The sequence below is a fragment of the Dendronephthya gigantea genome, unplaced genomic scaffold, assembly GCF_004324835.1.
Source record: "Dendronephthya gigantea isolate DGI-Jeju-01 unplaced genomic scaffold, DenGig_1.0 000043F, whole genome shotgun sequence".
Classification (NCBI taxonomy): Eukaryota; Metazoa; Cnidaria; class Anthozoa; order Malacalcyonacea; family Nephtheidae; genus Dendronephthya; species Dendronephthya gigantea.
Window position 1 is genome coordinate 230,196 of NW_021163053.1, and position 13,836 is coordinate 244,031.

The 13,836-nt window shown below is 37.3% G+C and overlaps 3 protein-coding genes across 3 annotated transcripts; 2 read left to right on the forward strand and 1 right to left on the reverse strand.

The window, feature by feature from the left end:
* Positions 1-1,210: 1,210 nt before the first annotated feature.
* LOC114527137 (splicing factor, proline- and glutamine-rich-like) lies at positions 1,211-3,633 on the forward strand. Its single transcript, XM_028548768.1, has 3 exons — positions 1,211-1,330; positions 2,109-2,238; positions 2,521-3,633. The coding sequence occupies exons 2-3, from the start codon at positions 2,127-2,129 to the stop codon at positions 3,261-3,263; spliced, it is 855 nt and encodes a 284-aa protein (XP_028404569.1). The 5' UTR covers positions 1,211-1,330; positions 2,109-2,126; the 3' UTR covers positions 3,264-3,633.
* Positions 3,605-9,497, reverse strand: LOC114527297 (plexin domain-containing protein 2-like). Its single transcript, XM_028548958.1, has 13 exons — positions 9,416-9,497; positions 8,088-8,362; positions 7,661-7,789; positions 7,424-7,493; positions 7,134-7,250; positions 6,984-7,028; positions 6,501-6,565; positions 6,123-6,240; positions 5,589-5,690; positions 5,090-5,171; positions 4,746-4,818; positions 4,210-4,662; positions 3,605-3,851 (listed from the first exon to the last, which is right to left on the reverse strand). The coding sequence occupies exons 1-13, from the start codon at positions 9,495-9,497 to the stop codon at positions 3,756-3,758; spliced, it is 1,707 nt and encodes a 568-aa protein (XP_028404759.1). The 3' UTR covers positions 3,605-3,755.
* A 1,260-nt stretch (positions 9,498-10,757) lies between these two features.
* Positions 10,758-13,452, forward strand: LOC114527130 (alpha-protein kinase vwkA-like). The gene is made up of 2 exons (XM_028548759.1): positions 10,758-10,864; positions 11,469-13,452. The coding sequence occupies exon 2, from the start codon at positions 11,494-11,496 to the stop codon at positions 13,261-13,263; it is 1,770 nt and encodes a 589-aa protein (XP_028404560.1). The 5' UTR covers positions 10,758-10,864; positions 11,469-11,493; the 3' UTR covers positions 13,264-13,452.
* The last annotated feature ends 384 nt before the right edge of the window (positions 13,453-13,836 follow it).

Below are 13,836 nucleotides of genomic sequence, written 5' to 3' on the forward strand. Positions count from 1 at the left end.
TTGTTGTTTTTATTGTTGTTGTTGTTGTTGTTGTTGTTGTTGTTTTTGCTGTTGTTGTAAGGCTTTGGGATTACTTGACCGATTGGAATGAAACTTGACACAATGATTCCGCATCCATTGACGGAGTTCGAATTTTCATTTTTAACTTTAAAACGTGCTGAAGAGTGTAGGCAATTAATCTCGGATTGTGCAAACAATTGTAATTTATTGTACCAACGTAATCATGCATTATGTTGATATTGTTCTTGTTGGTAGGTAATCATAGCTGTTGCTAATCATAGCTAACACCTTGATTACCTGAAGGTTTGCTTCACTTTTTGTAGCCGACGTGTATGTATACCAAGAAATTTATCTTACAAAGTTTTGTACCTCTTCCTGTTAAACCAGACAGTGAGACAACCGTTAGAACTGCTTTTAAAATCATGCAAAGAGACAGGGTGTACAAAGAGCTATTCTGATCGTTAGAAATAAAAAATGCGTAAAGAAGTTTAGAAGCTGCTGTTTAATCCTCAGACCCGCGAAGTCTCGCTGATTCTCACATTCACTACGATGGATCATCATGAAACGCATCCATAAAATCAGCATCATTCTTCACCTCTCTGTCATCCTGAGCACTTAGAAGTATAAAAGGTGTCGGTTTTTATGGGCATAACCTTGAGATTTAATTGGAGGATGAGGACATAATCTGCCCTATAAAAAAGCATGCTATAATTTTGTATAAACGTTTGCGCTGAGGGATACACTCCCCCTCCTGTAACCCGCACACTCTACGCCGATACGTCATGGCGGTGTTCAGTATTCATGAGATAAAATGATAACTCGTTGCACACAGATTATTCGTGATTTATACCTGAACGCCTTGCGTGTTTCCTCGCGTGTTCGTGCACGAGCGTCGCGTGTAAACCACGCACCTGAATAGCAAAAATGACCAATCAAACACACCGTTAACTAAATGCTTTTAGTATGTTATATATTAAAACCTAACTGCGATGTTACGGAAAAATTAACAATATTTGTTGATTCAAATCTTCAACTATCGGCCAGCATTCCGCACACTCTTGTTTATACAATTTTGTTTACGAAAACCTGTGTGTTCTGTGACATAAAGTCATACTGTTGTAAAATATCTCATATTCCACCTGTTAGACTTATTGTTCTCATGTAATGCTTCAATGATTGCTTGATTTTGTTTCTGTCTTATCGACCAATAGTATTGCAGTGATCAGCACGGTTAATTTTTCCAAATATTTCTTGTTCTCGAGACTGGCATTTGAAGAAGAAGAAATTTTTATACGTTTTTTCCTCCTCTTTGATCCAATTCAAGAACAAGGTAGGAATGAAATCCATATCCTTAGTTTGGCCCATGTGAAATGAGATTTGGTGTTGAATAAATTTCGAAATAGGAGGATCTTCGTATGTGTACCTGACAGGTCTCGAAATGGCATTTCTTTATAAACTGCAATGCCAAAGTAAAATATACGAACAGGAATGTGTACTACTTCATTTGTTTGGGAATAACTTGATAAATAAAAGTATTTTCACATCAGTTTTGCGTTAACACTGGAAAAATATGGTTTCATTGTAAGAACATCTTTAGGTTAAAGACAGTTTTATAAAAATATTAATTGAAAAATGGACAAATCTTTTATACTTTTTTTATGTAGTCTTATATGAAAATATATTTAGTTATATATGACACAAACCGAGATACAAACCGACCTAGAATATAAGAATATAATTGCCACATATAATGGCTAAATATCATGTAAATATGTTTATTTTTTATCGCCATGTTGAAGGAAAACTTATCAAGTCAATCTAAACATTCATTCATCCCTCTACGAAGCTAAACAATAATTTAAACATGCAATGATTGAAACTCTTTTATGCTGTTAATTATTCTCTACTGTATATTCTATTCTAATTCTAGACATAACTAACACAAATAGATTATATATTGATTTATGTTGCTTGATAGTTCAACCAACGTTTCAGGTACATATATACGCGCTTCGTACAATCTTAAGTCAACTTTGCCAAGTAACACTGACGATATAATCAAGCTTGATCTTTTCTGAGCAGCATTTTTTTTCTCCTTATTTTTGTAGGAGAAGTAAAAAGGTAAAATGAGAATATATTTCGTGCTTTCAATAGCCCTAGTCCTGGCTCTTACGTCAGAGGCAATAAAATCAAAGAAATTGAGAAAAGTTATCTCTGGTCATCATAAAACAACTAAAGGTGCGTTCTGTGATTTTAAAGGCTCATTTTCAAAGGGCAACTCGCGTCTCGCTAAAAGTGTTCTTGTCTTGTGGAAATTCTTCTGTGTTTATTTCATTTGCATTGAATGGGTTTTTGTAGCGAGTGAAAAGAGCTCAAACAAATTTTTACTACCTTCATAGCACACACGCCTCGGGTCGAGTCATTGAGATTGTATATACATCACAGTGGTATTAAAAGATACAAGTTAAAATGATCTGTAAAGATTTAATTAGATCTAGCGAAATATTTTCATTGTTCCAGGATCGAAGAAATGCATGACCAGCCCATGCGGCGGTGCTGGAGGTTATGGTGGTGGTATGATGCCTTCCTACGGTGGTGCTGCTGGTGGTATGATGCCGCCATATTGGCCACCACCTTGCCCTAGCCCACCTTGCCCAGGTCCACCACCCCCACCGCCTTACACTCTCAATGAAGAGAAACACGTGACACATCAGCATACACATCCTCAGATGGGGGCCTTAGGTCCACCCCCTCGAATGCCCCCTCCTCCAGAATTTGCCCAGCACACTGTCCATCATCATGTTTACCATCCAGCACCACCCTCTGCTCAACTACCAATGGTTCCACCCCAGCCTCCAGTGGTTTTGAGAGATGAGAAACACGTCACCCACCATCATACTCACCCTGCTCCCCCAATGGGACCTCCAGCTTCGCCTCCTTGCCCAGCACCCTGCACGGAGCAGGAAATCCACCACGAACATGTCTTCCACAAAAATAAAGGAAGTTTTGCACAAGGACAGCAAATGACAGGTCCTAATGCTGTAAATGGAGGAATACAATTTGGAGGTATGGGAATGGGTGGTATGGGCATGGGAATGGGCATGGGCATGGGTGGAGGTGCAGGATGTCCAAGACCGTGCAAAAAATCCAAACTTCATAAGAAGATTAAGGAAGCAAAGAAGTCTCACAAGAAACATCACCATAAGAAGCATCATGATAAGAAAACTGAAAAACATCAGGAAAAGAAGTCCAAGAAAGATTAAAAAGGACGGCAACACCATTGACAAGAACAACCACATTTGAGGCAAAATAAGCCTGAAGTGTAATGTTAAATTGTACAACTGACTAACCAACCAAATCTGACAAACTGACAACGATTATTACTGTAAAGCATTAAGAAACATTTGCACAATGATATTGTTTCTGTGAAATGTACATATAGTGATATATTAATGACATTCTAGTGGGGGAAGGAAACAGCCATGCAAACTCTCCTTGCCGGTAAATGAATTGTTCTCAGAAGAACGTTCTAACTTTCCAACGTCTTTCATCTTAGTAACAGATAATTAAATGCCAATTCCATCATGTAAATTATTTGTTGTATTTTATTAAATTTTGCAATGTAATTATTAACACTGAATTTAGGTTTATTTCCTTCAGAACTTGCAGACATATACAGCCACTAACTCTTTGCAAGATCGCATCTCAATACGAGGATGCAATTGTCTACCGAATATGAATTTGAGATGATAACATTATGATTCACTGAGCTCCATGGTTTTCGTTCTGTAATGCATATTTCCACGTGACGCGCCGTCAGAATTTCTAAACCATTTCTTAGGGTTGCGGTGCTGTAAGAAAATAAAATCTATGATTTTCTTCTTCAAACAAGTATAGCGATGGTAACACTGGGCGGTCAAATTGTTCATTGATGTGTTAGAAAGCAGTGTCTCTCCGTATATCTATGACTTAAACTGCTCTTTCTTATAGACAGTCAAGTCAAATTAAGTTTTATATTGAGACAATAGTCAACCGTTCATTATGAACGCGAAAGAATGATGGGGTTACAACAATTTTTATTTTTACTAGCCTTCCTATTGCGCATTAGCTGTATGTTCAAATACTATTTATGCAGTAAGAAAGCAATGCAATTGTTTCTCTACTCCGTGCCTTTCGAAAAACTGTATAATCACGATTTGTCTTACTGACCTCAATCAAAAATCGTCCTGATCTGGAGTGGGGATGATGGTATGCGTAGACAAACCAACAAAGGGCCACTAATATTATCACAAGGCAAAGTACTATTAAACCAATTCCAACACTGCTGACACCAGAGCTTTCAGAACCAGATCTAGCACCAACATTGCCATTATTATTTAGTGGACCATTTTTATTTGTCGATGATCTTATGACAGGCTTTTCTGTGATTTTCGTATCAGAGTCAACAGTTCCCTCTTTTGTTCTGTTATTATCTGTTATTTTAGATTCTTGAGTTGGTGTTTTATTTGATTTTGTAGTTGTTTTATTATTTCTCCTGAATTCTACTATTGTTGGCTTCTGTTTCATTTTCATTGTTGTTTTCGTTTTATATCTTGGCGTCGGTGATGCTGTAACGTTATTGACTTGAGTTGTTCTTGCTGGTGTCGGTCGTTCTATCGAACACTAAAACGACATTTTTAAAATCCAAATCAAGGCAAATTCGGTGTAGATGACAAGAAGTGAATAAGAATTAATAAGCAACCAACCTTTGTCTGATTATTTTTTGGGCATTTGTTAACAAACCACGCCTGACGATGTCTGTCTACTCCATCTGAGCATCTGCATTAGACGCATTTGAAAAATAAAACAAACGCATTAATAGTAAAAGATATTTATTTTTTCAACGAATTTCAAATTTTCCAACGATGCATAAGAATAGCGACAAGCTATTTGCGAGGTGATAACATACATGGGCTGAAGGCATGCGTGTTTGTTGGGTTGACAGCTTCAGCAGGGCTTTGGCTAGGAAATCTATGTCTATGTACTTTACCGGAAATGTAAGTGACCATGATTATTTGCGCCGGCAAAGCCTTCACGAAGTGAGACTCACCTGTTCACCGCGGCACACCACACACACGAGAAAGCAGTTGCAGTATTCGCACAGGCGTCGCACGTTTTTAACATTACACAGTCTAAAGTAATATAACATTCATACTATTATCTCAGGGATAAGTTATCACCTCGTTCCGAACGTTGGTACTTTATATAGTCTTGACTATATATAGGCATGACTATACAGGACGGTACCAACTACCAGATATAGTTCATTTTGAAATTTAGCTTTAACGCTATGTCTTATTACCCATGTCTAATTTTTTTTATGTTAAAACTAGTATACATGCAGATTATGGATAGGTCCTATCTTTGTTTAAACTTTGACAAAACTGAATTTTTCGCATGGGCATTTAAGTTTGGGCCCGACCCAACGAGATACCGATAAATAATCATAAATGTTAGAATTTTACCTTCAGCATACGAAATCGACATTCTGTGATCTATGATAGATTGTGCATGCATGTAGGTAAACTATAGTTTCTATATATGCTTACTTGGCAACGGCGTGATGACGTAGGCAGCGCCAGTTTTTACATTTTCCATAGGAAGTTCAACAGAGTGATATTTAAAATACAAATTTTGAGCTATAACTTTGTCTAAAGAAAAGCAGCAAGAGTTAATTTAGGAGCCAAGAGTGGAAGCACTCGAAGTTGAAGTAATTGCATGATACTAAGTAATTAACTCTATGGTAGATGCAACGATGCCTAAATATACTGCATGTGCACCTTATTTCAGAAAAGTAATTTCAGAAGCAATTCATTCGGGAATCAAACACGATTGAACTTCATTTGGAAGTTATTTTAGCCAAACCGATAATTTCTGGATTACAATTGGCCTTTGCATGGTATGTTTCTCAATATAGATACATAAGTTTAGTCCCGTCAGGACAAGCGTTTAATGACGTAATATCCCTGTCCAAATGTGCATTTAACAGTTTTGAAGAAACTGCAGGGAGTCACAGTAAGCATCCTGGTAATTGTAGTGCGCGCGCGAGAAGAAGGTTGTCATACATAAAGCCATATACGTACAAAATTTCCCCTTTATGTAAAATAAGCCACGACGAATGATTCGAAAACGTAAGCCATCTGAAATACCAACACGGTGCTGTAATGAATCACTTTTTAATTCCACAACAGGAGCTGGAATCTAAAATATGATGGAAAGTCACTTATAGTTTATTCATATATTTATAGTTTCATTCATAAGTCATAATTAGCATTTATTAATTCACGGTAATTTTGTAAATCTTTTATAAAACGCTCGCTGTAGTATTATTATACATAAATGCCTTTCACAAAGATCACCCTCCCCCACGCCTTCGCATCGTTCCTGCGTCTTTTTAGAAATTCCATTATCCCTCGCAATCCTCGCTATTTCACTCTAACCTATACCCTGCCTATACTTACATTTCGGTAGGCAAAAATAATCGTCCCGTTCTTTAGTAAAGTACATTGGAAAGAGAATTCACCAACTAAATTTGTGAAAATGTTGATTATTTTCTATATAACGTCTTTTTTTTGGCAAACAAAGAGAATTATAGATCGTGCTCTTTCTAGGGGGTAGAATGACTAGAATCCGCAGACGTGATAAACCCAAGAGTTGTCCTCACTAGATGCTTCCTCCTCTCGCTCAAAAATAATTGATGCATGAGTGGTAAATTTTCACATCACAAAAGCAGTAAACAAATAAACCTTTCTTCAAAGGTCAAGGCTTTTTGTATTTTAACAAAAATTTATGTTTTTTGCAAAGTTTACCCTTCGTCAATTTGTTTACCCTTCGGCATGTGCAAATGGTCTATAATATGGCCTTGACGATTACTGTGAAACAATTTCAATTTTCATGTTTAGAAAAATTTAATATTTTAATATTTATGTCAAATGTGGACAAACCTTTTTGGAATTTTAATTTTGTCCATTGCACAGTTAGTCGGTTTCCTAGGGCAAATGAACACAATAAATCGTGAACAAATCAGGCAGGCCAACACCCCGAAGTAGCCTGCGGACAAGCTCTCAGGATGAATTTATCATAAAGTAGCCTACCTGTGTCTACGTAAGTTATAACTGTGTCGTTGTTTGTTGTAAAATCAGCCATAAGTGGAGCAACATACTGTAACGAGGCATTGAACTTGTGAACCACATCACCCAGAAAAAGATAACCTAAATCATAGGTTTTGAAGAATTAAATGATAGCATGCAGTATAACAAGTTTTCAATCATATAATCAAACAGCTATATAAATAATATAATTAGTGCAATGGGAAATTAACCATGATTAAAGTATCAAATGTTGTTGTACCATGCATAGAGGAATGATTACAATTCTCCATTACCTTTATTTGTTATTGTAACCGATTCAATGATATGTCCGTAATAGGGAAATTGGAATGAAATCTCTGTTGTCTAAATATTAGATATATCATTGCATTTATCGTCAAATAGACCAAATGAATATAATGTTGGAAAATATACAAGTTATTTTTAAACGTTTTACGGTTCTACCGTCTCTAAGAAGAAGGTACTTCGAAAAACACTGCTCTCTCTCTCTCTATATATATATATATTCTTACAAAAGAAAGTTGTTTGTTTCTTGAGAGTCTTTCGTGAATTATTGGTGGAAATTTTCCTTGATCCAAAGGATACCACCACTTTTCAGCTCCAGAACTATCATAACTAGACTTGTAGTATTTGTGGTTGTCCTATATGGTAATGGAATATAATCATTAGCTCATATTAAATACATGGTTTTGATTTGCCCGGAACAGAAACCCATTGCTAGGAGGCACTAGGCAGGAGCTCTATGGTACGTGTAAGGTGCAAACCAGCCTAAAACACTACTGAGAGACCTTTTTAAATCAAAATGAAGAGAGATTGATATTGTGTATCAATTCGGACATCAAGAGTCTGGGAGTTATCTGTAGTCTGACCTTCATTTCGTAGTTCACAACAAGTGCATGTGAACTAAGTTTCTCCCGTGGTTTTACAACTTTTACTTACAATAACTGTCTTGTTAATCGTATGTCTTCCGCCAGTGGTATTCACACTTGCGCCACTTGTATTCATTTTCTTTTCAATTTTCTTGGATGATGGTTTTGTGGGGAAAATAGAGGTTGGTTTATCAGTAGAATATGGAGGCCTTTGTTCTGTCTCAACTCCAGGACCAGGTGGTTTTGTTGGTTCTTTGTCTCTCGTATCTCTTCGGGCAATATCATATCTCCTAAAGATTTCCGCATTCTCATCATTTTCCTGATGTATTTCGTAGATGTAGTTTTCTATAAATGATTTAACACCAAAACTACTTCATTTATGTAGAGCGAAACTATAACCTACATACAATTCTCTTTTTTCCGATTGTCTCGGCTGAGAAATGTTTGGTCGTGTATAACCATGCAACTGTACATGTAATATATACCAGTGTTAAATTCAGATGCAACAAGACCATCTCGTGCAAAGGGGAGCCTAACCGCATAGATAAAACAGGTACCCTGCAGCTTCATGATTAAGACTAACCACTAAATATAACTGTACAAAGAATGATATAAATTGGTACAGGACCGATTAAAGGGCTTTGTACTTTAATTCTCTTAGGGAAGAAGTTCTGTTAAATGCCAAAAGAGACAGTTAAGACTCCCAGAAGTTGCGAAAGAAACAATAGATTCACATAAAACGGATGTTAACAAGCTAAAAAAGAATAAAGTTTACGAATATTTTATATAATTGTGATTTCGCCAAATTCAGAAATTGATTTAAGGTGGTCGATTGTTATGACGGTTCGTCGGGTTCGATGTCTCCTTTCCCTGAGAATGAATAATAGCAACCCAATATGTATATATACCACCGAAATTTCAACACAAGCAAATAGAGCTGTTTGTCATCAGTTGTTTATCATCACAGAAAATAGATGAACGTCGACGTTTTGTGAGAAAACTACACTGATATAGCGAAGAGTAATAAAACTAAGGCTATTCAGAGGAGATGTGAACGGAGGACCTTCGCATTATATTATTTCCAGCAGTATAAAATATCGTCTCAGACTTAATGTGAAAAACAGGCAAGCAAAAAATGTATATACATAAAAGTATTTGATTTTTTTAGTCTTTAGATTTTGAAAGAAAAGTATCGCATTTACTATGAAGCATGCAATGAAAAGTTCGCTTCGTGTTACGCATTGTCACCAATTGTCACTCCACGGCTGACGTTCATGTATTGACTTGTTTTCGCTGCAAGGCTAACGGTACAGCGTCCTTCGTATATCATGAATTTTCTCACAATATACACTAATCCAATTCATTTTAGGCACCAAAATTGAAAATGAAAACACTTACCCCAAGTCACTCCAAGAGCCATCTTTAGTTCTATCACGATCATTGGAAGAAAAACACAAAAAATCACATATTTCATGTGCATTTTTAAAAAATTGTGTTATAATTATAAAGTTAATGAATCCTTTTGCACTTCTTTAAAAAAAAACTTATGTTCCAGCGGTGTTCGTTGAAAACGTCGTCACTTTATAAAGATTAAACAGCCGAGTTTCCTCGTCATTGAAGGCGATAAAGGCGAACAATAACTTCGTCTCCCAGGATAGTAAGTGGTATTATTTTATCCACTTCATATGGTAATTTTGTTCAAGATGAAGGATCCCGTTGTTCGTTCAAGATGAAGAATATACACTAAATCTCATTATTATTATTTATGGCGGCATATTCAATTTCCGAAACATCCAGTGTAATGAATTCTTCAACCCAATGCACACGGAGAAGATTTCAGTAGAACAATTTTTTCATTGATTGCCTTATGTTAGTTATATTGTCGAGGTACTTCGTTCTCAGGCAACTACAAGTATTAGAGTTCACAAAATATTTTGGGTATTTTCTAGTGAGTCAAAACCTGTTTTTTAAAACTGGAGTGACTGGACCACGTACTGCATAATGCTCGACCGTTAAGACAATGTTCCCATCATGCAGTACACATACGCCAGCCGTAGCTGATACGCATTTCTCTTCGTCTTTTTATTAAAGCTATACTCCCCCTAAAAGAACAGAAATTCTAGTGAAAAGCAATATTTAATGGATGAAACCGGAAAACGAATGTTAGACCTTGACAACAGATGGTTGAAGAAGGGGGACGCGGCCGCGGGTCTACTTAAAAATTGCCTACAGTAATTTGTCAAGAAGACAACAGATTTATCTTTCGGGGATGGGGTTAAGATCTCTCGGGTGGATGTTGTTAACCTACGGCGAAGACGTGACTGCCGTTTTTTATTTCCACAGTCTCACAACAGGGGTAAAAATTATAGACTCCTTTTGGCAAACAAAGACAGAGCCGTATTTAAAACAAATTAAAACGGGGTTGCTAACATTAGCAACCGCTAATGACGCTGGTAGAGGAGAACTATGGACTTAATGAGTTAACGGGTTAAAATATCTTCCCAGAAAGCCAGGCTTGTTATTTTATTCATACGATTGCTTGGTTTGTAATAACCTTTGATTACTGTTCTTCATCAGTGTAAAAGTGAAATTAAAAGCTGAACAAAAGCAACTGGTTTAAATGAAGTATACTCACAATAACACGCAATTATCAACGTTAGCCGCTGATCTTAACTTGTTTTTCTCTAGAGTAAGGCACAAGGTTGGTATATAACCTGCAAACAGGTTATTTCATGCTTGAATGTGCCGCATGACCAAAGTTTTCGAGGTCCGCGGAAATATATAGTATAATATATTGACCAGCCACGCTGGGTGAAGATTTCAGAGGGACCACGCCGCACAGCCCAGGTAAGTTGTAGGGTCATGACGTTATATACATGTCATGAACTTTTTTTTAACACACGGCTGTATAGCCTATAATACGTTTTGAAAGTCAGTCGCAATAATAGAATGAAAGTGAAAGGAGCCAATGCAAAGAAATGAGGATTAGTAGGACGAGTTTAGGGAAGACGTTGGGGCAAAATTGCTTTTGTAAGGAATAAAGACTGGCACATTTAGTATAAACATCGACCAAATCTTGATTTTGTATTTAAAACACTGGCTATAACAATACTTCCGACTCAAGTAGCCTGATTTCTTGGAATATACCTTTCGATCAAAGGGCAGTTTCAAACGTCGAACTTTTCTTGTGTCAATATTTCTCTCAGGCCGAAGCCGACCTGCTCGGTAGTTCAACTCTGGCGTAATATAACGTTTTTTTAATAGCAGAGAGATAACTGATTATATAACTTTATCATGAGTGTTATTACTCATTTTAATCCAATTTTTGAGAGGTGCGACACTTCCTTCCGTTTATATAAGTGCACGTAATCATTATATATACGTATTACGTATACCCTAGTAGCTATGATAGTTCTATGCAGTTAAAGATTATTTTCATATATTTTTATAGTTTAGTATAACAAAAGACATCAGTCATGGATGAAGGCAGTGTAGAGAAACCGGTAGATGAAGAGGCTGGAAACGATGCAAACATGTTTCAGAGATTTCTTGCCGATATGGAGAAGAAATTAAAAGAAATGTTACCAGACAATGGTGCTGACTCAGAAACTGGAGAACAAACATTGCTGCGATTTGAAGAATTAAAGAATAGAGTGAAGAAGATGGAGCAATCTGCGAGTAGGCCTCGAACAAAAACACGAATTACAGAAATAGAAAGTGACGTTTTAGCCGAAGAAGCAAGAAAAAGAGAGATCGATCGTGTTCTTCAAATGATGGCAGCAGCACAAGCAGTTGATCTATGTTTTCTCGTCGATTGCACTGGAAGTATGGCATCGTACATTCAAGGGGTCAAAGACAAGATCAAGGGAATCATTGAGAAATCCAAACGAATGCTTCCAGATTTGAGTTTCTCCGTCGCGTTCGTCGGCTACCGCGATCATTGTGATGGCACCGACCGGACAGTCGTTTTGAACTTTACGACTTCAATCCTGGAATTCCAAAGTTTCATGGAATCTGTTTCAGCCAAAGGTGGTGGCGATGCTCCCGAGGATGTTTTTGGCGGCATTGAAGAAGTTACTAAGCTTTCCTGGGTAAAACAAACACGAATTTTGTTCCACATCGCCGACAGCCCTTGCCACGGGACACGTTTTCACGATCCTAGTGTCGGCGACGAGTATCCCAACGGAGATCCCCGTGGACTGCATATTGAAGATTTACTATCAAAGTTGGACGAGCTCAAAATAATCTATTGGTTTGCTAAGCTTGGTAACACAACCGATTTGATGATAAAAGTTTTCCAAAGCATTATGAAGATTAATGAAATTGATCTGGCGTCCGCTGACGATCTTGTTGGAGCGGTGGCTGGTTCCATCTCCGCTTCCGTGGGTATCCACGAAGAAAATATCGGAGATGAGGTGATGAGAGAAGGCGTAAAAGGTGAGATCAAGTACAAGATAGATCACGGACTACCTGACTGGGGGTCGCTAGAAAAGAAACATATAACTGTGTGGAAAAACAAGATTCCTCGTGATCTAGACAAATTTCGTAAACCTTTAGAGGTGTACCGTGAAACGACATGTTCCATAAAGATTGCTGCCAACCCATTTGCTGAAGGAAAGTTGAGGATTGCCTATTATGGAAGATATGCCAGCGAAGAGAGCGGGGATTCCTTAGTTTTGAAGCAGTTTAAATACACGAGTGAAAATCAATTCGCCCGATATAAAGAACAGATGGAAATTCAATCAGTTGCCATAGCTTTGGCCGATAAGTTCAACGCCATCAAGCCAGCAGGAACAAGAGACGTCCATTTCGCTGACGTGTCGATTGTCACATTCGTCCAAGGTGAAGAAAAAGTCCATTATGCTATGGAGAAGTATATCAATGGAAAATATATCAAGTTCAACAACAATGCTGGATTTGTTAACGAAACTGCGTACACAGCTACACTACACGCATTCAGTCATTGGTCGTATTGGGCTTCCGGAAGATATCTCATGGTTGTTGATCTTCAAGGCGTGAAAGAAGAAAGCTCTGGTCACGTGAGATATGTCTTAACTGATCCTGCAATACATTGTGGTTCTCTCCGTAGATTTGGCAAGACGAATCTGGGACGTGAAGGAATGTATAAATTTTTCCGTACCCACTATTGCAACGGCATTTGTAAGGCTATGGCACTGAAGTTCCATCGTTTTCAGCCAACGGAGGTCTATACTGATTTTGCTGGAGCAACTGTAGTCACAACATGACATTATTATGTAATAACTTGAAAATACAAGATTATGATTGGCCAATTCTACCATTAACAATAGTTAAAATTAACTATAGTAAAAATATTATTAGCCGGAAACTCTCAGAAAATCAAAACGTTTTTGAAGGACAAATCAAAGACCATTATATAACAGTAATAGCTATAATACTATATGTTGTATTATTTGTATAGGTAATAGTATGATTTCGAGTGCAATTACGCATTAACAAGCACGAGTGAGTTTTTAAAGGCTGCAAAATAGCGCGAGTGCGAAGGACGACTAAAAAATGCAACTATGTTTAGGAGGGCGGAATCAATATAGCGTTTAACAGAGAAGGCAAGTCGTAATCAAAGCAAATATTGCAAATCGATTTTTTTATTAGGGCTGAAACACATGTTTGCCCGTTAACGCTGATCCTAACCCTACCCAATAAGGATTATATTATAGATCTGAACATGGACATGGGAGTAATCGCAAAAATCTATATCGTATGTATCAATGGTATTATGGTAGATCCACACCACACGAACTGGCCCCGATTCGCTAACGCGACGCGAATTTTTCATTTTC